At 40.5% G+C, this 27891-nt stretch overlaps 2 protein-coding genes across 2 annotated transcripts in view; one reads left to right on the top strand and one right to left on the bottom strand.

Moving 5' to 3' along the window:
* Positions 1–5474, top strand: part of KIF3A (kinesin family member 3A) — an 80208-nt gene extending 74734 nt beyond the window's left edge. The window contains exons 16-19 of the mRNA XM_068981022.1: positions 1369–1422; positions 1934–2002; positions 2573–2697; positions 5073–5474. Coding sequence (XP_068837123.1) covers positions 1369–1422; positions 1934–2002; positions 2573–2697; positions 5073–5121 — 297 coding nt within the window. The 3' untranslated portion in view covers positions 5122–5474. The remainder of the gene's footprint in view (positions 1–1368; positions 1423–1933; positions 2003–2572; positions 2698–5072) is intronic.
* An 8152-nt stretch (positions 5475–13626) lies between these two features.
* Positions 13627–21310, bottom strand: IL4 (interleukin 4). Its single transcript, XM_068980881.1, has 4 exons — positions 21176–21310; positions 20851–20898; positions 15983–16108; positions 13627–13725 (listed from the first exon to the last, which is right to left on the bottom strand). Exons 1-4 carry the CDS (start codon positions 21308–21310, stop codon positions 13627–13629), a joined length of 408 nt encoding a protein of 135 aa, XP_068836982.1.
* Positions 21311–27891: the final 6581 nt, after the last annotated feature.

Consider the following 27891-nt stretch of genomic DNA (forward strand, 5'->3'; position numbering starts at 1 on the left):
AAGAAATGCAATTTCTAATTTAATTAGTGGTAAATATTTACATGTCATTTGCTGATAAAATTTTCTTTAATTCCATCACATTTCACTCCAGCTGTTAACTTTTCTTAATATATTATTCTCCATTTGAGTAACTAACTATCTGAATAAGAATTTGTCATTCCTTAGGAGAAAGGCCAGATTCATGTAATTCATGTAAAGGCATAGGTCCTATTTATTTTTTCAACATTGTTTACCTTTGAATAGAATAAACAGAACTGTGCTAATTTTTTTTTTCCCGTTTATGGATGCTAATTCTGTGCATTTGAGGTGAAGTGGTAAAATAGACATATGAAATTCACCATGTTAACTTTTTAAGAGTACATTTCATTGAGTACATTCACAATATTGTGCAATGATCACTACCATCCATCTCTAGATAGATGCTAACTCTGAATACTAGAATAATTTTAAAATCAGAGCCTCTATTATTCTTTTCACCAAATATCTCTTTCTAGTACATTTTAGTAGACTTTAACATTGATTTTTAAATTTTATTTTAAATCTATGTACAGTTTTAAGAAATTTGTCTAAATATAAGCTTTAATTTTTTATCTTTTCCTTTTAAATTTTCTTTTAAATTTGTGTACAGTTTTAAGAAATTTGTCTAAATATAAGCTTAATATTTTTTTCTTTTTCTCTTTAATTTTCTTTTCTTTCTTTCTTTTAGAATTAATATTTGGTTCACGGTACACTGTCCTTGATGGTCCTTGGATGGCCTTCTTTTATTTACTTATTTTGTAGTTAACTTGTCACCCAGAACAAAATCTAGGACCATTATAGTGACCTATTTCTAACCAAATGGTTTCTCTCTCCCCTCTTCATCCCTTTACCTCTTCACACTCAAGGTATCCACCATCCTGAATCCTAAATTCTTTGTTTCCTTGCTTTTTATTTTTATATAGTTTAATTGCATCTACTTATATTCCTTGAAGGTATATATTTTTAAATTTATAAAAGAGGCACCGCATGTGCTTACTCAGTTGCTCAGTCATGTCCAACTCCTTGCAAACCCATGGACTGTAGCCTGGCAGTCTGTTCTTCTCATGGGATTTTCCAGGCAAGAATATTGGAGTGGGCTGCCATTGCCTTCTCTAGGGGATCGTCCCAACTCAGGGATTGAACCCTCATTCTCCTGTGTCTCCTGCATTGGCAGGCAGATTCTTTATCACTGAGCTATCTGAGAAGCCCAAAAAGGGCATCATGCAATACATAATGTTTTGAAACTTAACTTTTTTCACTTAATATATTAAGATTTTAGTTCCATGTTTAACTCAGTATTTTAAATGTTACTAAATATTAAAAGTAGATCATCCTTGACTCTTTTAAAAGGAAATGATTGAAAACTATGTCCATTGGAATGAAGACATAGGAGAATGGCAGCTAGTGAGTATTAACCTTCATCCTTTTATGAAACAGTTAATGGAATACTTCCTATAGACCGGAGTTGTGCTGGCCACAGTGGGGAGGTTGGTCCAGAGGATGAATCCGATGGTCATCCACTAGGATGGATAAGATGATTAAAGGTTATAACACAGAATATTCAGGAGAGATGGTATTATTGGTTGGTGTGTAGGACTGAATGACCTCTGGGTCTCCCTTTGTGTCCCAGCATTCAAGTCATGTTTTGTTCTTTTTTTAAAAAACATTTATTTACTTATTTGGCTGTGTTGGGTCTTAGTTGCCCCGTGGCATGTGGGGTCTTAGTTTCCTGACCAGGACTTGAATCCACGTCCCCTGCATTGGCAGGTGGATTCTTAAACACTGGACCACCAGGGAAATCCCTCAAATCATGTTTTATGAGTGTACCCTCAGAATATCTCATAGTGATTTGCCTCATTCATAGTATTAATTGCTAATTAAGATAATTCTCCCTGTCTTTTTTCTCTTTTTTGAGAAATGTGTTGCCTACACAGGAAATAACATGAGAAAGCAGACTCCAGTTCCAGATAAAAAGGAGAAAGATGTAAGAGTGCCTTTTTTTTTTAAAGAAAACAAATTACAATTGGTTCTTTATAAGGAATGTGGTCACTAGATTGTGTTATCATGATATCTGTAAATCAGCTCTGCTGAAAAATAGGCTAATCTTTTGAGAGTAGAGGCTCTAGAATCGGGTGATTATTAGGACAGTTCTACTTACCTGCAGTCATGGGGGCAGCTTATCATTTCTGTATCACAAGAGGGGCATGGAGTCCTCTTCAGAAACTCTTTTACCACCTCTCTGGGTCTTGGGGATTTGTTTAGAGATTAGAATGTGTCTGTCCCTCTCAAAGCTGGTCCTAATCTTAGGTTAAGAAGAGAAAGCAACAGCTTTAGGGAAAAACCAAGAGTTTCTCTTTACTACTGAGGAATTTATAGTGGGTCAGGGTTTCTTCACCAATGATTGGTGAATACATTTGCAATATATGGCATTAGAAAAATATATCTGTAGATACTTATTTGGTTTTGTCTCTGGCTTTTTTCTAGGAGTTTATTCAGTATTTTAAATCTTCCCTCAAATCTGTGTTAGAATGTCTTATTCCTTTCCTTTATATAGCCCTTTGAAGTGGACCTTTCTCATGTGTATCTTGCCTATACTGAGGAGAGCCTTCGGCAGTCCTTGATGAAATTAGAGAGGCCACGGACTTCAAAGGGAAAAGCAAGGCCAAAGACTGGGAGAAGGTAAGAACTGGGTCCCATGAGCCAAAGGCAATGAGATTTTCAAATTAGGTACATTGATGCGAAAGCTGAAACTCCAGTACTTTGGCCACCTCATGCGAAGAGTTGACTCATTGGAAAAGACTGATGCTGGGAGGGATTGGGGGCAGGAGGAGAAGGGGACGACAGCGGATGAGATGGCTGGATGGCATCACCGACTCGATGGACATGAGTTTGAGTAAACTCCAGGAGTTGATGATGGACGGGGAGGCCTGGCGTGCTGCGATTCATGGGGTTGCAAAGAGTCGGACACGACTAAGCAACTGAACAGAATTGAAGGGAAATTTAATTAACATGATAGTGAAAGTCACTCAGTCGTGTCCAACTCTTTGCTACCCCATGGACTGTACAGTCCGTGGAATTCTCCAGGCCAGAGTACTGGAGTGGGTGATCTTCCCAACCCAGGGATTGAACCCAGGTCTCCCTTACTGCAGGTGGATTTTTCACCAGCTGAGTCACAAGGGAAACCCAGTTAACATGGTAACTATTTAACTAAATAATTCAAGTCCTTATATAGTTTGGATTTGAGTGAATAAAGATCTGGCTAAAGAAATAAGGTCTTCTAACTTCTTTAGCCCTCCTGACTAGTAGAATTTATTTCTAATTTACTTTGTTCTTTCCAAATGTGTAATAAGGCAAATTCCTCAATCTTGTATTAATTTTTCTGGTGAGATGCCAATTAATTTGCCTAGGTTAGACTCTCAAGGTATTGTATTCAACTGATTCATTTTTTCTGTCATGAATATTGCCTCAAGAACCTTGATTTCCTCAGTTACCAGTTAAAGAAAACTCCTCTGACTACCATTCCCTCTCCTTTGTGGTCTAGTTTTGACTGTTGAGTAGTTTAAACATATTGTAATGTAGCCCAGGGAAACCAGGATATAAAAGTCCTGGGCTGGAGCTTGTTTATTCTCTCCCTTCCTTACATCAAATACTGTTCAGCTTATTTAAACTGACTGTAAGACTTTGGGGCTCCTAAAAATGATAGGTAATAATAAGCTTTTATTTTTCCCTACTTTGAGTCCATAGCCTTCACCCTACATGTAACTCAAAAGTCTTAAGTTTTAATGTTTTTGTGTTACATAATCTTATAGGCATAACCTAACTTTTATAAATTTTGGAAGGAGAAATCAGCATATTAAAAGTATACAAATTTTTACATTCTCCAGCATTTAGATGTCAGACATGAAAAGCTTTTCATATGCCAAAGGAAGCTGTGCATGTATTATTAATGAATGAAGCAAATTGGTTCAAAGAAATACAAATTCCTCTAGATCATTAACTTTTTCACTTTTAATGGAGGTATTTTCCTCCTAACTTTGCAGTTAGTAAAAAAAAAAAAAAAAGTAACAGACAAGTGTGATGATAAATGGTAAGACAGTTGGCCTCAATGCAGGAGAAAAATAGGCATTGATGTGCTGGGGTAAAATGGAACAGAGCGTGCTCTGAGTAGCTGCTGCCCTGTTTCTAGTGAGTTTGGGGGAAGAGGGCCCATTGTTTCTGGATCTCCCTGTATCAAAGGAGAAACCAGAAATAAGAATTATTTATATGAAGTCTCTGTTTTTAGTCACTTTTAAGAAACTATGTGGACCTAAAACAGCCAAGCAAATAATTTAATAAGGTATTTGGATACAGATTTCAGAATGCTCATTTTAAAATAATGTACTTTTTTGTTAATCTAAAAAGAAAAATGTGAGTGAACATTAGATGAGCCAAACCCAGCACCTCTGTGTACCAGAATTAGCCTGCTGTATTGTGAAAACAGTAAATGGTCATAAATATAGACAAATATACACATTAAATGGTTTTTGATATTAAGTTACATTAGTTGATAATGTTCAGTGTGATGTTCCTCATTAGAAACACATAGTTCAGTGTACTAAGCAAAACTGCACTAAACATGATAGATTAATGGAGCATTTCCATCAGTTCCTACACAGTCATCTATGAGGGGTTGCTCCAGGTAATTTGTGGCTCTGATTTTCACTGAATAAGCTGGAACCTTTAGCACACTCCAGAAGAGATAATCAAGGAGTTCAAATCTGGCAGGCATGCAGACCACTCGGCCTGTCCACATTGTCTAGTCTGATTTATCATTCACTCATTCCCTCATCACTGTGGGTGGTGGAGAGCAGTGCCATGCTCTTGGGCTCTCTCTAACTGACTTTTCCCTAGCCTGAAAAGGCAGGCATTAATTGATCTCTTAACATAGCATGTCAAACCTTGACTGGTTTCTAGATTCTCTGGGTGCTTAATATTATCTGCTGCATGATGTAAAGTGTTTGTACTTTTGTCTTTTAGGGAAGCATTCATGTTTTCTTTTTCTCTTCTCCAAACAGAAAGCGTTCTGCAAAGCCTGAAACTGTAATTGACTCTTTACTTCAGTAAACATTACAGACTTAAAGTCAGAATAAAAATTAGTGATATTCTCATGCCTGGATAAAATATTTAATTAAAACATTGAAGACTTTTGTGTAATTTCCAGTAATGCAACTTGTAAATCATGGAGTAAGACTGAAACTAATAATTTGCCTAATATCTTTTAGTCCATATATATTAAGTTAATATAACATTAAAATTGTACCACTGGTAATTGTTCAAATTGTCATAATTACTTTTTCAACTTATACTGAGCAGGGAAGTTGAAGGAGCAGTTCATGCTATAGAGAGTTGCAGTTTAAATGTATGCATAAGTCTACTAGTGATTTACTCAACTACTATCTATTTAGATAACTGGACAGATATTCAAAATAGAAAAAAAAAAGAAAAAGTCCTGTTTCGCACATAGAAAGTTGCAGGTCTAGTTGTCCTGTGGTTTCCTGTTGGATATGAATGTATGGGCTGCATAGCTAAGAGATGATGGAATCCTAACACCCACCTGGCCTTCTAAAATATGTTCTAATTTTTATACTCACATTCATTGCATTTAATGTATGAGATGGGTGATCTTATTGATCTATAGAACACTTTTGTGATTTGATAGTCTAGAAGTATACATGTTTAAGAAACAAAAGCTGAAAATATGTTTCATCTGGACCTCTCTTGACCTTTTCTGCCACTTTAACTTCAGGTCAAAAATTTTGATTTCATGTTTCTTGAAACATTGAATTTGTAACTAAATATAAAGGAGTCACCCAGTTACAGAAAATTAAGCTAAGTATTGGTCACTAATATTTGCCTCTGTAGGTATTATTTTTTAAATTCACTTTGAAGCTTGATTAACAGATATTTTCCTGTGTCTGACTTCTAAATTTTGAGGGAAATTGCTCTGTCTCTCCCAATTAAGAAAGATCTCCATTTTCTGGAAAATACAACCAAAGCAGGAAAAATACCTTTTAATTCTTTGCCTTTAAAACACTTTGTTTTGTCTTTATTCTTATTTTATAAAGAAAAAAGTCTTCCCTGAATTTCTTCCATTGACAATTCCAATTAGACCATACCTCTAAAATAAAAATTATTTTTATTTTATAGTAAAAAAGAAAAGTTTGTCATAGATAGAATTACTGTTTTTTTGTTGGCTGCTTGAAAAATTTTTATTTTTTTAAGTTATGCTACTCTAAAACCACTATATATATATATTTATCTTTTAGGAGTTTTAAAATTATGTAGTCACCCCTGAAATACATTGGCTACACGTTTTAAGACTGCATAAATTAGTAAGTTTGGTTAAATATTGTTTTACAATTATAAAGCTATGTATAGAATGAGAGTGAAGGTAGCATACTTGTGAGTTGTGTAAAAATGTGTCCATAAACTTAAAGTACATTTCAGAGGTAATGTACTAAATATCTTGTGTATGGTGAATATTTTCTAGGTAAGAAGAATTGGATTTAACTAACAGCGTTTTCTTTGTGATGTGCAAGATAGTTAGACATTTATCTTTGTGGGGCATTGTTTAGATACTGTGAAGACTTGAGGTGAACTTATGTCTTGTAAAAGCTTTGTGTAAGCAGAATATCTTGGCAGTTATAGATGCACATTTAACTCTTTTAGTAATTACTCTAGAGAAATCTTAATTTTATCAGTAAAAAAAAATGACTATGTCTTCTTTTTAAAAGTCCACAGGTCTAGCCTTTAACCATCCATTTAATAGAAAAGGGATAACTTTTGCATTAAGCTTTAAAACATTAAGGAAAATTTAAATCAGTATCTTAGAGGTTTTCTTTTCCATGTCACTGCAGTAACAAAAAGAAAGCTATAAAAAGTCAAAACATTGAGAAATTTTAAAAATAGGCTGCTTTAGCGTTACTTTAGAACTGATATCAAGATTAGATATTGGAGCCAGGCCTGAATATCCATGTGAAAGCATAGGAACCTAATGTTAAAGCTGTTCACTTAGCTCCAATCATAGCAGTCCTGTGGTTTCTTCATATTTACTTTGTGTCATTGTCCACAAATGAAATATTTTGTAGCTTCAGTGTTAGTTTCATGGGAAGATATAGATAAATGTGCTTATTATTTGAAATAAGAAACATTTAAAATGAGTGTCACATATAAGTAGGTTATTGAATGTGAATGGCGATTTTTTTCTCTTTAATTTAAAAAAGTAATATTTATTAAGAGGAGCCTTGGTAGAATGTTGTTTGTGGTATGTTCTTTAGTAAACCTTGCAAATAAATGTAGTAATAACTGGGACATTAAAATATGATAGTATTCCCCATTTTTGTGTAGATTCTTGTGAAGTGTAGGGGTAATTAAGGTGGGAGGTTTACATCCATGTGTTCGTCCCACAAGTAGAATCAGTTTCACATGCTGTGTCATTTACTTTTTGTGAAGAGGGGACCTTTTTTTTGCCGCAAGAAATTTAAGGTTACTTTCGGGGAGAGGGTGGTGCTACTTCAACTGTAACATTTTTAAAAATTATGATTATAGCTTAAGTTTGTTGTATTTCTTTTTCATCTTTTAATATTTTTCCCTTAACTGTTATCATAAGGAAAGTCCCCCTCTTTCCTGCAGGGCTGTAAATTAAAGGATGGGTAGAGTTTACATTTAAGTACATCAATGTCTGCCCAGTTTATTAATGTATGCATCTGTGTTCCTTTTTAGTTACTCTTTGATATAAATGCTAGAAGAAAACATAGATCTTCCTAGTGCCTTTGAACTTCTACTGTAGTCTAATTTAATCATCAGTAACTTCAATAGCATTACTACAATACTGTATACTGGCCAGAATTACAAATTGTATGATGAATTTGTTGCATTAATTTCAAAAGCCACACTTTCCCTGTATTTTATGTATAAATTGTATTTGTTCAAGTTGTATATATTGATATTGTATGTATACATACAGCATGCTTAAGAAATAAAAATCTTTAGCCTAATGCCTGTAATTGTGGTCTGCTTCTTTACTCAACTATTTTTGTGTTTGCGTCCATCTTGATCTTAATAATTAATAAGCAGGTTCTTTGTGCTTGACATCTCAATTTCATGAGGTTAAGAGAAGCCTGTGTAGTTTTGTACCAGGAACTCTTAATGTTGCGGGTCTTTAAACAGAAGTCATCATGATACAGAAACCTGGGAGAGATGTTTTTAAAAATGCTTTTCATTGATAAAAATTTATCTTCACCAAAAAAAAATTTAATCTAAGTTTTATTATCCTTGTCATTAGGTATTTGAGAACAGAAACTTAAAAAAGTGTGTATGGAAAATGTATCTCGCTAAAAGGTAAAAGACATATCTTAGTGGTAATGGTATCATCATCTCTTTCAAAAACTTAATTTGCTCAAAATATCTCAAGCCATAATATTGCTTGAATTATTGTTAATCATGCATTCTTTTCACAAACACTTTTTGATTATTAGGCAGCCACAAGAAGTTCACAGTGGACATTACGAAGTTTTGATTTGTCGCCAAGTTTCAAAGGATTTCCCTGTGCTTTTTGTATAGAGAGGGGACTCCTCTGGTCATTTCAGATCTTGCTCTCGCTCTTCCCAACTGCTTGTTGGTGTAAAACTGCTACACATGTGTAGAATATGAAAGTAAGATGAGAGGCCTGCCATAGTGTAAGCAAGAGAATCAGTACTTGCTGCCCCTCCTCCCCAGTTGAATTCTGGAGCTAAGATACTCACTTTCACCAAGCAACACCACTAAGGCACACGCTCAGGGAGCCTGTTGCTGCTTGTGTTGTCAGGATGCTGCTGAGGTCATTGTTCATCCCACCTTATGAAGACCATCGAGAGTCTCTTTTAAATTCAAGTACTAAAAACAGAGCAAAATAAAAATCCCAAGTACCAGCCTAAGGTACCTCAGTTCACATGTGCCTACAGGAACTGTTAACACAGTTCTGAAGCTGCAGCCTAAACTTAAAGTGAGCCTTCTAAACAAGCTATAAGATTATCTGAATGTCTCATTCTTAAGCTGTTTCATTTGCAAAGCAAATCAAGTATTCAGTCCTCCTTCGGAAGTTGAACACATGTGTGGGAAAATGATTATGAAGAGGCTACTTCAAAAAGAACCTGTTTCCTCTCAGCATTTATCTTGGGCTTCCTGTGACCCAATCTTAAAGTTACTTTTATCAATGTTATCAGAACATCACTTTGTCTTACCCAAACACGTTTATGGCTCTGACTAAAGAATATGACAGATCAGACATTCTTCTACACCTGCTCCCCTCCCCCACTCCTTTTTAGAGGCCTGGGGAAATTTTAGTTTTTAATCAAAGACTTTATTTCTCCAGCTTTACAAAGGAATTTAACTGGGACTTTACAACTGAATAGAATATTTCTCAGAGTTGATACCAATCTTAACAAGAGGATATTGCCTAACCCAACCTAAACTGCTAGAGTCATTACAGAAATATGTTGACCTTGATTTCTATTCCATCGTGGGTTATGCCGCTCAATCACCAGGTGTCATCTGTATTTGCTGTGGACCTATGCAGGGCTCATGTCCATATGAGTGGAGAATGACATGTCAAGGGCTGTAGTGAAGGAGGGTGAATGGTGAGCTACCAGGCACAGCATTCCTCCCTAGCAACTGACCCAATGCCTAGCACATGTCTGTCTGACTGGAGGGTCAGAGAAGGTTCGCCCCGGAAGTGCTGTTCAAGGTGTTAAAGCAGTGGAACGGCAAGGCATTCCAGGCAGAAGGAGTAATGTGAGTCTTATGTGCCTTGGGGGCCTGCTTGAAGTAAGGCGAAAGAGGCAGGGACTGATGATCCTGAAGAGGAAAGAGACAAGCCAGGATCCAGCTGTCGAAGAGTTTTCTTTAAGCAGTGAGAAGCCACAGAAGGATCTTAAGGGGGTGACTCACGTTGTTTGTGTTTTAGAAAAGCAACTGCTGAAAAGATTGTGAAGGATTAGATTCGGAGGAGCTGGGAGAGCAGATGATGTACACACCTGTGCCTTGGAGGCTGGGACAGTCATGGGCCAGAGGAGCCAATGTCTTCCTCTCCTTGCTGGCTGTCTTGCCCTCAAGACTGGTCCCTAGGCTGAGGGAACCTATGTATCTTTACTTTTCTTTACTGATTTTGCATAGCAGGTACCCAGGTATGCAGTCACCACCTAAAACATCTGAACATGCTTGGTTTAATGCTGGCTAATAGGAAGCAAGCAAGGAAGAGACAGCCTAGAGACTGAACATTGAACAAGGAAGAAGGTGACATGAAGGATGGATCAAAAGAAACACTAGAGCTGAGGAGAAAATTTGAGTGTTCAAGGGCAAAGGCAGCTAACTAGGAGGTTTGAAAACTCCACGTGGGAATGGAGCTCCAGTTGCACTGATCACTTGAACTGGGAAATCAACTCCGAGACTAGGCAAAGTGCTTGCTTTGTCCTCAGTGGAAGGTGGTAGGAATTGCAAGGCTAACCTTGTATGCTGAGAGGCCAGGCCATGAGAAAACTGTGCCCTGCGCCTTGCCCTGAAACTCTGCATTCTCAGGTGATTTGGGCACCCTAATAAGCTGACCAAGAGGACCTGCCGAGAAGGGTGGGAAAAAGTCAGACAGGGCACTGGCGAATAGCAACAAGAGAGCCTTTGGTGCACTTTTATCAGAGGCTGGCATTTCTAGCTTGCGTTTCAATGAAGATCATTCAGCTATAGATTTGAGCAACTGCCTTTTCTTTCATTTGCTTATTCAGTAAGTATTTATTATCTACAAATGCCAGTTAGAGATAGTCTGCTCATAGGTAAAAGGTGGAGGTAGGGTCAGCCTGTGCTGTCCGTGTCACACATTCCAAGTGTAGACAAGACGCACGTCCCATGAAGTAGGTGTGGGCTGTAGCTAAGTTTCCTAAGCGAGCGTGCTTAAGCGATTAGCATCTCAGCTTTCACTTAATCCTGACGTTTCTCTGCTCGCCCTTACGTGTGTCCTCCTCGGTTCATGTTCTCTCACTCCCTTGCTAAACCCCAGCGCTTACTGTTGGATATTTCCATCCATGACAGACAGACGTGCCTGGAGCCTACGTACGATCCTTCCGTGGCCTGTTCTCTTTGTTCCGACTGCCTTTCTTTTTACCATCCTGGCCTCATACACAAACTATAACCCACAAGTCATATCCTGTGGCAGACTACAGCTCACATTAGCCATTGAATGCAAATGAATTAAAAGTTTTCATTGTGGCCTTAGAAGGCTCCATGACTCTCTTAGTTACTTGTTGCCCTTGGCATGCTGGTATTTTATGTGGGCAGGGTGAAACTGGCTGTGGTCAGGGTGAGACTTTAAGCTTTTGATTTGTTCCCTTATTTTGAAAGGGTTAAAAAGATGTTACATGTTTTGGTATAATTTTAGTACTAGTATTAATTTTTGTCATGTGTGTGAGCAAGAATGAAAAGAGAATGCTCATTCACTGTTACTAGATCCATATTCTTGCAGACATGTCTTTAAAGGCACATTTCAATGACTTGACATTTGTTTTTTGCCCTTTAATTGCTTAAAATAGCAACTTTGTTGAGGTATGTCACATACTCTAAAATTCATCCTTTTAAGTATATAAGTTAGTGGGTTTTAGTAGTTTCACAGACTTGTACAGCCATTATGACTATCTAATATCAAAGCATTTTCATTACTCTCAAAGCCTGTATCTATTAGCAGTCATTCAGTCTTCCTTCATCCCCTCAGCCTCTAGCAACCAGTATTCTACTTTTTGCCTCTGTGGACTTGCCTCTTCTGGGCATTTCTTATAAATGAAATCATACCATATGTGCCATTATTGTCTGGCTCCTTTGAACTAGCATAGTGTTTCCAGGCTTCATCCATTTCATAGCATATGCCAATACTTTTCTTTTTACTGCCAAGTAATATTTGTATGGCTATACCATATTTTGTTTATCCATTCATCAGTTGATTGACAGTTGTGGTATTTCTACTTTTTTGCTATAAATGAATAATGCTGCTGTGAACATTTGTGTGGAGATTTTTTTGTGGGCATGTTTTCAGTTCTCTTGGTGTAGATACCTAGGATTAGAATTACTGGAGTATATGGTAGCTATGTTTAATCTTTTGAAGAATTGCCATACTGTTTTCCAGAATGGCTGTACCATTTTCCAATCATACCAGCGATGTGCGATAGTTCAGTTTTTTCACATCGGCACCAATGTTTGTTACTATCTTTTTAATTTTAGTGCTTTAACTTTTAAACTTTAATTTGTTTTAATCTTTTGGCTGCACCTCATGGCATGTGGGATCTTAGTTCCTTGACCAAACTCACACTCTGTGCGTTGGCAGTGCAGGATCTTAACCATTGGACTGCCAGGGAAGTCCCCTAACTTAAACTTCTAAAAGCATTTTCTCACTTGTGCACATGGTCATACACACAGACTTCAAGTAGAAAGCCAAGAATCTCCTGCCCTTTCACTGTTCCTTATTTCAAGTCCCATCCTCAACAATCCACCTTCCCCCACTTTTTTTAGTTTCTCTGGTGGTTACCATTGTAATTCCAAGGATTTCTTGATTTACTCACTATTGTTCTCCCCTCCCCACTTTTCATTGTAGAAACTTTCAAACATGTAAAAGCAGAGTAATGCAACCAAACTTCATGTACCTCTCTCCAACTACAACGTTCATCAACGCATGACCACCATGCCAACTGTTTTTATCAAACTTTAGATATTTTGTGTTGGTTTCTCCATTGAAAAATGAGAGTCTGCCTTATTTATACTACCCTTTTCCAAATTTTTGTAGTAAGCTATTTTTACATCTTCTGTTACTTTTGCAATTTGAATAAATGTTTGACTTGTTCATGTTCCATCAACCTTTGACAATATTGCTGACCTCTCCCTGAGTGGGGGGTATTGGTGCCCGCACCTCTCTTTCTCTTCTTTTACTCTTTACCTCTTAATCATTTTCAGCTTATTTTTATGTTTTCAGTTTGATATCATTTACAGTCTGTTCTTTAAGCATAATTAAGTCTTCCATGCTTTGTCTATTGGTTGGTTCTAAGACTTGATAATCAAAGGGATTTACATTATTAGGACTTTAACCCTTGTTTACTGTAGTGCCGTGTAGTGTGCTAGAATTATTCCTCCCACCCCCGTGCTCGTGGACTAAATATAACAACCCTTGTGGCAATAGGAGAAGAATGTTCTAAGCATCCAGTTGACACCTTTTCAATTCAGAATTTTTCGATAATCAATGTGACTTATGGACTTAATCTGCAAGCTCTTTTAATCATCATTTACATCTTACGTGGCCTTGTATTCTTTAATCATACCATGCGTTATGTCCCCAATGAGAAAACTTGAGAGGGAAGGAGTGTTTCATTTTTGACTCTCACACCAATTTTGGTCCCTTCAGTAAATGGGTTTTCCCAACAGTTGGCAAGCACATATAGCCTATGCCATTAAAGTGACATCATGCATCAGATTCTACATATACTTTATTTTATGATGAGTTATAAATATATAAATATGTTTAAAATAAGGCTATTAAAAAGTCATAAATTAAAATATTCAGCTTCAACACTTTGAGTATTTCTCCTTCATAATAGTCTTTAGCCTTTCCAAGAGGTCTCTCAGCGTACTTGTACTCGTCTTGGCTTCATTCACAGAACAGGTCTACAAAAGAAATATTTCATTAGTTTGCATTGCTAAGTATTTGAATCTTGCTCGTGCCAGTCTACCCAGGTCAAGCCTGCGCTTGCACTTGCCACTTGAATGGTGATCAAACCAAGGCTGCCAGTCTGGCTTGACTCTGCTGCTAGGCTAACCGGGTTTAGCTGTTTCTCGTGCATGCTGCTTATGTTCCAGAAATGGCCACTGTAAATCCGTAACTGTCTGCCTTCAGGGTGTGGCCATCCCTGGACAGGTGTGTCAAAGCTAGGTGCTGCTCAGGGGCATAGCAGGGATGTGGAGGCTCAGACCTGCCCACTGCCATCTTGGGCCTTCTCTGTGGCCACCTGGACTGCTGAGAGACAGATTCAGTCCATTTGCCATCCTGCCCATTAAACAGCAACATAACAGGTTGGCAGCACTTAAGTTGGGAAGGATTCCTGCTGCCTACCACCTGGCCACTGCTTCAGTTTGAATCTCAGCTCTAGTTTATTAATTGTATTGCTTAAGACAAACTGCTTAGTTTATAAAAGCTTCAGTTTTCTCCTTTGTATAAAATGGCAACAATAGTGCCTACTTACTAAGATCATTAGGAGGGTCAAAAGAGACAATGAGTGTAATGTCTGCTCCCTGTTCTGTTACCTTATAAATCAAGCAGCGTGCCCAGAGAGAGGATGAACGTCCCCAGTCCTCTACTTGGCCTTAGGTAACATCCGCTCTTGGCTCTGCCACTTTCTCTCCATCATCAGTTCTCCCCTCTTACTAGGTCATTCCCACTGGTATATTGACATGCTCCGTATAGACCTCATCTTAAAAGAACTTCCTTCACTTCATACCTGCCTTCAGCTATTGTTCTGTTTCTGTGCAACGCTATAGAAAAATACCCTAAAGCAGTTTTTCATACTCAGTACCGCTTTCTTTTCACTCCTCCCCACAGCTGTTCTCTATGGAACCCACTCTTCTCAGACTTTCATTCCCACATCTCTATCTGCGTCAGCACCATCAGTAACCTCCATCACGCCGAGTTCAATGACCATTCTTAGTGTTAATCTTACTTGACCTTTCAGTACATTCGACACACTCCCTCCTTACAAGTTTCTTCTGCCTTCTGGGATACCGCTCGCTCTGTGATTTCCCCCTGCTTCACCGGCTGCTACTCTGTCTCTTGCTGGTCCCTCCTCTTCCTGACTTCTATATGAGTGCCTCTGGGCTCAGTGCTTGGATCTTGTCCTTTCTCTGTGTCATTCATGTCTGTGACTTAAAGATCTTTCTGAGAACTCCTCACTTAATACCACAAGTTCTGACCTCTCCCTTAAGCTTCAGACTTTTTCAACAGTCCTGTCAGTATCTTCACAAGCCTCCAGCCTTGATCACCCCTCGTCTTCCATATCTGTAGACAGCGCCAACCATCCACCAAGGGGCCCAGGTTAGGAACCAGGAGACCATCTTCTCCTCTTTCCATTACCCTGCACCATAGATCTGTCAGCAAGTCCTCCTGCCTCTATTTTTGATCATAGCCCAAATCCAACAATGTCTGCCACGCTTACTCTGCAACACCCACCATCGTCTGCAGCTGGAGTACTGTGGTCGCCTCCCAACAAGCCATCTTACTTCTGTGCTTACCCCTACTCAGTCTGTTTACCACACAGTAGCCAGAATGATCATTTAAAATCACATAAATCAGGTGGTAGTCTCTGCCCTGCTCAGAACCCTGTGGGAGTTTCCCACCATGTGTGGGGCAGAATCCATAAGGCCCTGTGTGGTCTCCTCCTAAAAGCCCCTCACTTGCTCAGATCAGCCACATTGGCCCTCCTGTTGATCTTTGAACACATGAAGTTCATTTTTACCTTAGGGCCTTTGTTACAGCCATTCCCTCTGCCTGGAATGTTCCTTCCAAGTTAGTGATGTGACCAGCTCTCTTGCTTAATTCAAATATCTGCTTAGATGATGTCGCCAGCTACTAAATCAGCCCTCTCCCTCTTGACCCCTATGTTCTTTACTCCTTTTTCTTCATAGCACTTATCACTACTGGACATCATGCTATATGCTTTTCTCACTGACCCATTACAGCATTCTGTGAGAGCAGAAAATGTATCCCCAGTGCCTAGAACAGTACCTATAAGCCAACACTCTTCAACAAATAAAATTTGTCGAATGAATGAACAAGCTGATTAAAAGTGTACTGGTAGTCATAAGGAGGAATATTTTAAGAAGTAGTACTGCCATCCATTGGAAGGCAGGCTGTTGGCATAGCACAGCTTACCTTGCTTGCCAGGCTGCTGAGATTCCTGTCAAGTCCGCCCAGGAATTTGTTCAAGCACATGTGGCTCCTGTAGATACGCCTAAGCTCAATTCCAGCCCTGCAGAAGGTTTCCTTCTCAGTTGCGTTCTAGAAAGAGAAATGCTACAGATAGCCACTGGCCAGCTCGATTTTGAACACTGGAGAGAGAGATTTCCTTTTGATTTCTTCTTTCCAGGGGGACAAGTGGAGAAGGTGAGTTTGCTCACCTGTGGTCCAGCTATTCAGGTATTCCTGCCATGTGAATGGAGGCTGCTCATCACAGTAAACAGCCTCTCCCAGTTACTTGCACATGCAGTAGCCTTTTACCGAAACCTCCCAATGTCTTTTCCGTTGGAGGGTTTTATTGAAAGGGTACCTGAAGCAAGTCACTCAACTTAAGTTAATGAGAGAGTGGGGTCTGAATGCAGGGTTACCTGTCTACAGCCCGTGTCTATCTCTTCACCCTGTGCAAGCTCTTCTCTCTGTGGAGGGAATCTTAGGTACATGAGCTCATAATCAGAGTCTGCTCTTAACTCCTATAATTTATAGTTTTTGAATCTAGGTTTCCCTGGAAATCCCACATGCTTATTGAGAAAATAAATGTCCATCCTTTGGCCTGGACAGTGCTGCTTTCGCCCCAGCACTCTCCCATTTAGCCCTCCTCCTGGAAGGTAGCAGTGTGAGGAGACAGACATGTCCCCTCACAGCTGGAGGTGAGTTCCTGGATCAGGGCCAGGTGCCCCAGGAGGTGGGCCTGGGAAGATGAGAGGCAGCTTCTGAGAGTGCTGGCCCTTGGACGGAGTTTCTCTAAGGGGCCTTTGGCCTTGAGTGTGCAGGGTCAGAACCTCTTTGGAATGCTGACAGCTCTGATGTGAGTCTGGCCACGTGGTTCTTCTCTTTTTTATGAACCTGGGAGAGGGAATATGTCTCGGCCAGGTCAGGCCTGGTGTGTCCTCTCGTTCTACTGTAGGACAGAGTCATGGAGCCTGGATGGTATGTCTTAAGCTTGAGCCCAATCCAGCTCAGATAAACCTGTCTTCAGTCTCTGCCAGGACCTATTCTCATCCCTTGCCACTCAAAGTGAGGTCCGTGAAGCAGCAGCACGGACGTCATCTGGGAACCTGTTAGAGATGCAGAATCTCAGGCCTCCCTCTGGACCCGCTAAATCAATCTGTGTTCACAGAATCTCCAGGGGATTTATATGAGGAGCTCTGTCCAAGCAGCTCTTTGGGTTCTCCCATATTTTTTCTGATTATCAAGGCTTTTTACTGTAAAAGTTATATGCATTCAACAAAAATGGATTTTTTTTTTCATTAACCATCAGCCGGAGAGAACTACTATTACAATCTTGGTAACTATATTTCCAGATTCTCTTTAATACTTTTTTTTTCAATAGGGACCAACTAGTGATATTCTTTTCTAACCTCTTTACGCTTCACATATAGTACTAGCAATTCCTTAAATCCTTCAGTAGTATTTTAGAACATGAGCTTGAGAGCTGTGGAGGAACGTAGGGCATATTTGTGCCACAGCTGATCAGTCCCCTACCTTTGCGTTGTTTTTACTTATATCACTACAGTAGCCTCAAGTCATCTGTATAGATCTTTGAATTCATCTCTTATTTTTTCAGGCTGAATTCTAGAAGTGCTGTTGATTTTTTTAGGGTTTTTCCAGGAAAACCTTGACCCAGACCGAGGCACCAGAATCCCAGACTACAAAAGCTTCCTCTTTGCACTGTGGAGCTTGATGGCCCATGGTCAGGGCCTTTAGAAGGACGTGTATATAATGAACAGCTGTGAACCCTCCTGGGTCCTGACTCTAACTGGAAGTTTAAGAGTAGCACCGGTGTCTCTGGGCTCTGGGAGTCAAGAAACCTCCCATAAATCACCATATCTCTGGGGGGCATTGTGGGTGAACAGAGGTGATGAGGCAAGAGGACAGACACCAGCTGTGTATGCAGATGGAGGCAGATGCCTGTGCTGTTTGGGACAGAACAGTGAGGTTCAAGAATGTCAAAAGGAGAAGAGATCCTTTGTGTATTTTTCCATCAGAATCTAATGAGACTTTTCTAAAACTTTGACTTCTTTGACTAGGGACTTAGAACTTACACTGCCTCGGTTTTGAGAAAACATCTTCTAAAGAACTTTCAAATGATTTCTAAAGATGATTAGGATAAGTATAGAAAAGAGTTTGAATCAAATGGAAAACCTTTAAGAAAATAAATTCTAAAGGCAGTTTTAGTTAAAGGCTTTAATGTTTTAGTTCCATTGGGATTGTAGCAATAGGGTGACACTCTGTACCGCCTGGATTTTCATCTGCGTGTCCAGCTTTCACTGCCTGGAGTAGATTGTTCGTGGCTCAGGGGGCACGCTCTCAGGAGCCATGTGTACTCTACAGTTCAGAACTGCTCAGGAAAGAGGCTCAAAAGGGAGACCTGGTTTCCTGCCAGAAAGAAGCCTGCCCTTCCTGGGAGTACGACTGGTGGCACACCATTCGGGAGACTTGTGTGCAGGGTTTCTGCCAGAGTTCTGACTAGGGTCTTGACTAGCTTCTCTTTGGGACAGACAGATCTATCCTGTATGTATTGTATCCATTATCTCCACTTATGCACAAATTTAATCAGCCAGTGCTATATGTGAAAAAAGTCCTCTGCTTTCACTTTTGAAAAAACATTTGAGGTTTGGCATAGAGCTCTCTGAAAAATTATGGACTTTTGCACCTTTTGGTAGTAGCAAATGCCTCCAACTAATAGTCCACCAAAGAAGTCATTCCTAGACCTACCAGCTTGCTTGCTTTCTACCTCGCTCACCTTACTTCACAGACACTGGGAGCCCTGCCTGCAGAACCCAGCATTTAGATCAGCACATTGTTCCAGCATCTGCCAAGAGCAGGATGCCACCTAACTGGAGCTTCATGGGCCTCTGGATCTCTAAAAGCACTAAAATTAGTATGCTTGATTTTGGAAAGATATTCTTGAGAACACAAGAAAGTAACTTCTCCTCCCATATGCACCCTTGTGGGTTTTGAAAATAACAACCTTTCTTTGTTCTGAAGTATCTTGAAAGGTAAGTAAACAGTGCTGAGTCTTTGAGGAAAAGAGAATGGAGAAACGAGATTGTTAATCCAGGAGGAATGGAAAGCAGTTCAGGAAGGCGTGAGATAGGTAAGAGAGAAGGAAGGTAGTGGGAACTGACCTGCACCTCGGCTGGGGAGAGGATTGGCTGTCTTCTAGAGAAGCCCAGAGTGGGGTTGCCCTGGGCTCGCAGTCATGGAGGGTTGATGATTTGAAACCCCTGGCCCCTCTCTCTCAGAATGATTCCTTCTCTACAACCAGTTTTTGCCTTTAATCAAGAGTTATATAGTAACATTTTCCACTAACTCAAGAGTTGGATTCCAACCAACTTTCAAAATTGCTTTCATATCTTCAGATGTAGAAACTGAGGCACAGAGAGGTGTAGAGGCTTGTCAAAGGCCACATAGTGAATAGCAGAGCTGGGGCTAAAGCCACCAACTGTCTCACTTCCAGCCTCACAGTGCTTCTGCTGGGCCTTGCCCTTGGCTTTGATAGCACCCTCTCAGCAGTGAGCCACCCCCTGGAGAACCCAGAGCATGACTCAGTGACTCTGGGCTATTTTATTTCTCTCTATATAAAATATTAAGATAGATGAAGTATTATATATAAGATATATACATAAAATATTAAATATATAAAGTATTATACACTAGATATGAAATTTTATGTATACATATATATAAAATCCTTCCAACCTGCTGTTACAGGATTTCTGATACAGGATAAAATTCTGAAGGATAAAATTATATATGTATTATATAGTACATATGTTTATATTATATGCTATTACATAATTATTACATTTCTGACTCCTGGAATAATCTTTAATGCAAAATGAGATAGTCTGGATAAAGGCCTGAAGAATAGTTTTGCTCATGAGCAGGACAGGCCTACGCTCTGGCCCTGGCCAAGTTACCCACTGGTATACATGGAAAGCAGGTGGTTAGGAGACCACTGGTAAATTGAAGCTTTGGGTTTTTCATTCTCACTTGTGTGTTTCCATGAAAACAGGAACTGATGTGCTGAAAGCTATTGATATGGCTGTAGTCATGTGTTTGTCAGAGAAAATACACTATCAGCTGTCAAATCTATCTCCTCCCACTGAAGATCGGGGGGCGGGGGTGAGGCGCAGGAGGAGGAAAGGTGAGATGCCCTGGCAGGAGCAGCTGGAGGCAGGGATACGTTGGCCCCTGTCTGATAGGATGGTTCTGGACTGGCCAGAGGGGAGTTTGCTGGACAGAGAAAGCTGAGGGTCTCTGGACAGCTGTGCCCGGAGCTGGTGGGCTGTTAGGTGACCAGGCTGCGGAAGAGGAGGGGCTCTGGCGATACATTTTCTGTTGCTATAGGAAGTCTCTTAGACAAAATGAAAGCTCTCTCAACCTGTAATCTCAATATCTGTTCTTGTGAGAGTATTTGGTTTTTCAGAAATGTATGGGCCAGAAAAATTCTCTCCTTCAGCAGCATTAATTGAGTGCCTCCTATATTCCAGGTACTAGACCTGGGTTGGGTAAAATCTTGAAGAGCTTTTCCTTGATTGAGGTCTAAATTATGATTATAAAACCCAAGCTTTCTACTATATATCTTCTAAGTCAAGTGAAACCAGAAACACTAAAATGCATTCGAGAATAAAGATCAGAACTCTCAGTCTTTGAAAATATTTCATACATTATAGTTAGTTTGAGCCTGTTTGCTTTCTGTTAAATTTGTTTAAACACTTGTGAATGGCTTTCTTCACTAAGTCACCCATTTGCCAAAGCAGACCCAGGACAGCTCTTACCTTTGGGGCAGCAAAGACGTCTGCTACAGGCAGCTCCATGCATGAATTCTTGGCCCAGGCAGGAACAAGAGAACAAGAGAGTGAGTTACCTTCAACTGCACAGGGTAAGCCTTGCTGAACAGCTCTGACAATCTCAAACTAAGAAAACTTCCTATAGTCCCTCGGGGGGGAAAAAAAAAACACCAGGGGAAAAATCTCCACAGTGCTCACCATCCTACCACCAACCACGAAGTCTCTAGGAGCTGTTGTGTTCTTTTCACAGTCTAAGAAATAGGCACAGCATCACCAGAACATCTGGAGAGATGGTGCCAGATAGCTTACTCACCTTTCTCGATGTGAGGATGTTCAGCGTTTTGATGATCTCTTCTAAGGTAATATCACACTTGTGTCCATGGACGAAGTGGCTGGTACATACCAGTAAGCAGACCAGCGCTGGGATCAGCTGGGAGGTGAGACCCATTAATAGTATCTCTATTTGCACTGACAGTGTGAGACAATTAGTTTACCAGGAGACGCCAACAATGCAATTCTGATAAAGATATCTCTATATATAGATTTTAAAATTGCTGAAACTGAGGGAAAATAAGTTTACATTGGAAATTTTCATTACACCAGGTTGTCAGTCATTTGGGGCCAATCAGCACCTCTCTTCCAGGAGAAAAAATGCCTCACAAAAACAGGTAAAATGTTCCTGTGAAATCAGACCAGTAGGAAAATGAAACCTTTTTTTAAAATTAACTACAAAGTATCAGCATAGGAAATTACACCATAATTTTCTCTTTAGATTAATCTTATCAGCTTGGGGTTGCTGCTGGCTTTTTACTTTGCATAGAAGGAAGAGGCCACAGGTGTCCGAGTTTGTTTTAGTGCAGCCCTCCTGGGGAAAGAGAGAGTAATATCAAGAAAGTTTGACTTGATTAGTATTTCACCTTGGCTTCTTCCAAGTATGGGTGGCATCTGGGAAACTCTCCTTTTGTGGAAAAGCTGATCTGTGGTTCTTTTCTCTGGGTAGAAGGAAAGTAACAGGCACAGATTCTCTCTTCTTGTAGCATTTAAACATGCCTTTCTTCCACAGTTAGGATTTTGGCCAAGGACGTGTAATATGTGGTGGAGCTTCATTAGGACCATGTCAGGTCCACAGGTCTTCAACAGCAAGGAGGCTCTAGGCAAAGTATGCCTATCCCAAGGTTTCAGGAATGACTCCTTTGAGGGACTTCCCTGGCGGTCCAGTGGTTAAGACTCTGCACTTCCACTGTAGAGGACATGGGTTTGATCCCTGGTCAGGGAACTAAGATCCCACATACTGTGTGGCAAAAAAAAATAAAAAATAAAAGTAATTTTTAAAAAAGGAATGATCACTTTGAAAATGGATTTGAAATACCACCTCAGTTAATTAGGGGAAAAGAGTGATATTTTCACAGATTTGCAAATCAGTTGTCCCGGTCAAGGTGCCACCACTTGCCCTGGCACCTCAGTCTAATTCCTGTGGGTGCTGCACACCCATACCACTGACTCAGATGCCTGCGTCCCAGCACACCACTGGTTAGGCTTCCCTGAGCCCTTCCTTCTCTTTCCTCTCAACTTCCTCTCCAGTGATTTCCTCTGGAAGGTCATACAGAAATGATGACTGCTAAGGTCATTCCTGCACTTGGGCTCTTATTTGTGGTAACTTGTAGTCCATGAAAGAATCTGGACAATTGTAACAGGAAGGTCCTTGGACCATATTTAGGATCCTTCCATTGGGACTGTGCAGCTAATTTGCCGGGCTCAGTGCAGTGACATCTGACACCAACTGCATGACGCTGGGCCAGACTTCCAGGTTAAGGGCACCGCCTCCACAGTGCTGTCCTCACTTCACACTGGCTGATCATTCAGGGGTCCCCATTCCACCTTCACGTCTGTCCAGCTGGCTGCAAAGTTGAGTTCCCACTATCCTCTTGGATTCATAATTTGCTAGAATGACTCACAGAAATCAGAGAAGCACTATATGTAAGGTTATAGTTTTATTACAGCAAAAAGACACCAGTCAGACTCAGCCAAAAGAAGAGACATGGAGACTGAGGTCTAGGAGTGTTGCAGACACGAAGCTTCCTCTGTTCTCTCCCTGGAGTCAGAACACATCGCTTCCCCAGCACTTTGATGTGTGACTCCACACAGATCGTGCCAACCAAGGCAGCTCATCAGAGCTTTGGTGTCCAGCTTTACTGGGGTGTCATTCAGTAGATGTGACTGATTGAATCCATGGCCACTTGGTTGACCTCACCCTCCAACTGCCTCCCTGGAGGATGGGCTGATGATGCAACAGCTTAATAGTGTAACTGGTCTCCATCTTGAGTGGCCTTATTAGCATGAACCGTCAGGTTCTGCCACAGATAGCAAAGACATTCCTGTAACTTGGAAGATCCCAAGCATTTACGGCCTACCTCCAGGAACTGGTGACAAAGACCTGTCAAATTCTTTTTTCAAAGGTTTTAGAGGTCACCTCCCAAGAGCCAGGACAAAGGTCAAACTTCTCTAGGTAAGTTCTTCTTTTATTTTTTATAATACTTCTTTTTTCCCTCAGTTTTATTGAGATACAGTTGACATGTCACTGTATAACATAATGATTTAAATTATATATATCAATATATTGTGAAATGATTACAGTAAGTTTAGTTAACATCAGTTCTCTCATATAGATACAAAAAAAGAAAAAATATTTTCCCTCATGATGAGAACTCTTAGGATTTATACTCTCAATAACTTTCAAATATTCCATTCTAGTGTATTAACTATAGTCATCATGTTTTATGTTATATCTCCAGTTCTTATTTACAGCTGAAAGTTTGTACCTTTTTTTAAAAAAAAAAATTGTTTTTCTTTCTTTCTTTCTTTCTTTGGGCTTCTCTGGGTGTTAGTTTTGGCATGTGGGATCTAGTTCCCTGACCAGAATAGAACCCAGGCCCCTTGCATGGGAACTTGGAGTCTTAGCCACTGAACCACCAGGGAAGTCCCTAGTTTTTACTTTTTGATTGCCTTCATCTAATTCCCCACCCCTCCTCCCTCCACCTATGGTAACTAAAACTCTGATCCCTTTTTCTATGAGTTTTGTGGGTTTTTTTAGATTCATATATAAGTGAGATTATACAGCATTAGAGTTTTCACTTCAGCATCTATCTCTGTTATCATACATGGCAGGATTTCCTTTTTATGGGTAAATAATATTCCATTGTATATGTACTGCAACTTTTAAAATTCATTTGTCTGTGATAAACACAGGATGTTTTTATACCTTAGCTGTTGTAAATAATGCTGCTTTGAATATGGGAATGCAGGTATCTTTTTGAGTTAATGATTCTGTTTCTTTTGGATACGTTCCCAGAAGCGAAATTGCTGGATTATGTGGTAGTTCTTATCTTTTAATTTTTTGAGGAACCTGTATAGCTGTTTTTCATGATGGCTTTGCCAGTTTGCATTCCCACCAACAGTGCATGAGAGTTCCTTTTTCTCCACATCCTTGCCAATGTTCTTGTTGATGCTATTCTAATGGGTGGGAGGTATTATCTTATTGTGGTTTTGATTTGCATTTCTCTGATGATCAGTGTTGTTGAATACCTTTTCCTGAACTTGTTGGCCATTCATATATCTTCTTTGGAAAAGTGTCTATACAAATTTTAGACATTTTAAATTTTGATTATTTGTGATTTTTGCTAGGGTATGTTTATTTTTTGCTACACAAATAGGGGGAGTTAATGAGAAGGGCAGACTTCCTTCCAGAATAGATAGAGACTTCAAATCCAGAGTAGCTGTCATTTGGAGTAAAATGGTAGTCCTTTTTAAAGAAAAGGTTCAAGGGGTGTAGAGCGCACCTCTGAAGACTTGAGGTTTGAGGCAGAGCTGGAGAGGAGGAGAGTTCACCAGAATCCCAGCATGTGTGGGAGGCAATAGAAAAGCTGTCTACATATTGAACAGTTGTTTGTTTTTTTAACCTTTGCTGAGGGCCAAACCTTGGGCTTGGGGTTCTGGGGTTAAAGATGTGAGTCAGAAAAGGAATATAATTTGGTATCCATAGCTCAGAAGCAGAATACAGCTTCTTTTTTGCTGTTTCAGTGGTTGGATGAGGCCAGAGAAAAAAGGATAAACTCTCCAGACTGTCAGGAGTGACCAGAAGGTCCCCTCAAAGAGTGGCAGCAGCTAAAAATGGTCACCCTGCTTGCAGGGTGGAACCATGGCAGCTGTGCATGTGGCTGGGTGTTCAGAAGCTGGGGAGGTGGGGACCTGCATGTCGGAGACAGCAGCCAGCCCGTAGGCCTGTGAGACAAAGGAGCCTTTCCCAGCCTGCGGCAGCTCTGGGCCAGGATGGCGAGGCAGGTGGGGCAGCACCGAAGTGCCATGTTCCAAAGGACAGCATCTGAATCTGCACAGGCTGGGGAGTGTGTCTGCCTACCCCAGTGCTGGGGGGGCCACGAGGCTCCGAGTGGACAGAGGGTGTGCCTTGCAGGTCTCAGAAAGAAAACAAAGTCGAGACCAAGAGAAAGCAAGCAAGAGTGAAAGTTGGTTGCCTCAAGCCCAAACTGGGTGGCGCCTGCAGGTTACCTTGACTTCCTGAATTCCTAGGTTTCGGCACCAAATATGATCTCAGGTGGCATCGGCTTGCAGCAGCTTGAAGCCAAGCTTCGGTTTCCCACCAGATTGAGGTCCAGTCTTGGCAATGAAAGCATCAAATCCTAGCCGCTAGACCAGTGGTCAGTGACAAGGCCCTGGCCATTTGGCTTTTCAGAAAAAGAATTCCCACAAAGATGGAAAGTAGTGAAACGGGTAAAGTACTGATTAGGAGGAAAAGAAGTATAGTATGTGCAGATAGACACACAGTCGGACTCAGAGAGAGAGCCGCTGAGTCTTGCCCTTGCGGTGAAATCATTTACCTCAGATTAGTACTTGAACCCACGTGCTGGAACTCAAGCCCAGCCAAAATCCAGTTTGGGACTTGAATCCACATGACTGGGACTCGAACCTGGCCACAACCCACAATCTTCCAACGAAGATCACACACCTGGTTTCTGGACTTAATGAAGCTCAGGTTCTTTGTGTCTTAGTGCATAAAGAATTTAACTAGAGGCAAAGTGATAGGCAAGAAGTAGATTTATTAATATAGGATGCTTGTAAGAGATGCAAGGGGGCAGGCGAGGGAGCTATGCCCTGAGGATTAAATGAGCTACAATTTTATGTGCGTGCTTAATGCTCAGTCCAGTCCAACTCTTTGTAACCCTTTGGACTGTAGCCTGCCAGGCTCTTCTGTTCATGGGATTTTTCAGGAAAGAATACTGGAATGAGTTGGCATTTTTTTCCTCCAGGGAATCTTCCCAACCCAGGAATAAATTTTATAGTCAAAGGAAAGTGAGGGAAGGGAAAAGATAGTCTTCTTTGAGTAGACGTGAGGCTTAAATTGCTAGCTTCTCCTTCATATCAGGCAGGAGAGTATCTGACCCTGTGAGGTCAAACTAGGATGATCATGGCATTTATTTGAATCAGTAAAGAGATGGAAACATTTTTCTTTCACTTAATGGCCTGAGGCATATCTCCTGCTTTTGTTTATAAGCAGTCTTTATAGTTAAGCCTGCTTCATGGTGGGGTGGTGTGACTTTTTTTCTTTCACTTAATGACCTGGGGCATATCTCATACTTTTATTTATAAGCAAGCTTTTACAGTTAAGCCTGCTTCATTCAGTGAGATTCCAATAGATCATTAACTTACAGTGGTCTCCCAAAGTTTCTTAGGTTCCCCTCTTATCTGCAGTCCCCTACTGGGACTTCTACGGCTACCTGCAAAACTGAGCTACCCCCGTCAGAGACGGTTTGAATTACTTTTATGGGGCATTTCTTTCAGGTTTTCTTTGGCCAATCATTTTGATTTGTCTGGTTCAGAGTCCATATTTGGCATATCTCAGGATCTTCCCAGCTGTGCACACACATCAGTTATCCAAAGAGGCCTATGGGTAGTCTGGCATCAGTTAGCATCACTCCTCTTCTGACCTCCAAGGAGGCTTTCTGCTGATGTGTAGTTGGGGAGGTCTCCTGACTTCGAGTGAGAAAAGTGTTTTTGGAAGGGCCCAGCCTCCTCTCTCAATTGTCCTGCTGTTCTCATCTTGGAGTTTTGGTCTATGGGGAATGAATCTCCTATCAGTGTACCGAGGTGAGGGGGGATGCCCATCTTCCTGCTTCTAAATAGTTAGATTAGAGAAGCAAGGACTTAAGACCAGTAAAAGACTGTTATAATCAAAGGCTCAAGCATGGGTGGGAATCTGGTTCTACAAGGTAAGCATATCTTTGTTACTTTCAGGCTTTAAAATTTAGTATCTTTCTCTATTTCTATAATGGAAGATCTGAACCTATTGGTCCCAGACCTCATTCTTGGACTGAAAGGTCTTAGTTGCAGATGCCTGAGAAAAGGGAGGGTTATAAGAGAATGGAAACCTCCTCTTGGAAAGTTTTTAATACCTTGTGGGATCCAGGAAAACAAGTTAGAGAAATCATTTTCAATTTCCCCACCTATATTCGTTGGGTGGATTGGTGGTGAATTGTCTGTTGAAGCCAGGTAGCTTGCTGTCAGTTTTTTTACATGTCGATCTCTACCTGGGAAGGAGTCTTAACATATGTGCAGCAAGAAGTGTTGACAGCTGCACATACTCCTCCTCATTCTGTCAACAGATAATCCAGGGCCAGACGGTTGTCAGGTACCACCTTGACCAGCGAATCTAGAGACTTCTGTAAACTAGTAAGAGAACTAGCTGTAGCAGTAAGAGATGTTTTGAAGAACATGTTGGTGAGCGTCTACTCCCCACCATGGTAATGAGGTGTACCCAAAGAGATAGACATGTCCATCTGGGATACCAACAGGTAAATCTCGAGTTAGTTGAGTATACAGTTTAATGAACTTGCCCAGTGCTTGGATTCATTTAAGGAGTGGATTGAGAAAGGAGTAATCAAGGCTCCCAGCATACACTGTGTGGACATGGAGTTACTGTGTAGGCAATTAGTGGCCCATGGTTTCTTATCTATTTGG

Source organism: Capricornis sumatraensis, chromosome 9 (genome assembly GCF_032405125.1).
Source record: "Capricornis sumatraensis isolate serow.1 chromosome 9, serow.2, whole genome shotgun sequence".
NCBI classification, from domain to species: domain Eukaryota; kingdom Metazoa; phylum Chordata; class Mammalia; order Artiodactyla; family Bovidae; genus Capricornis; species Capricornis sumatraensis.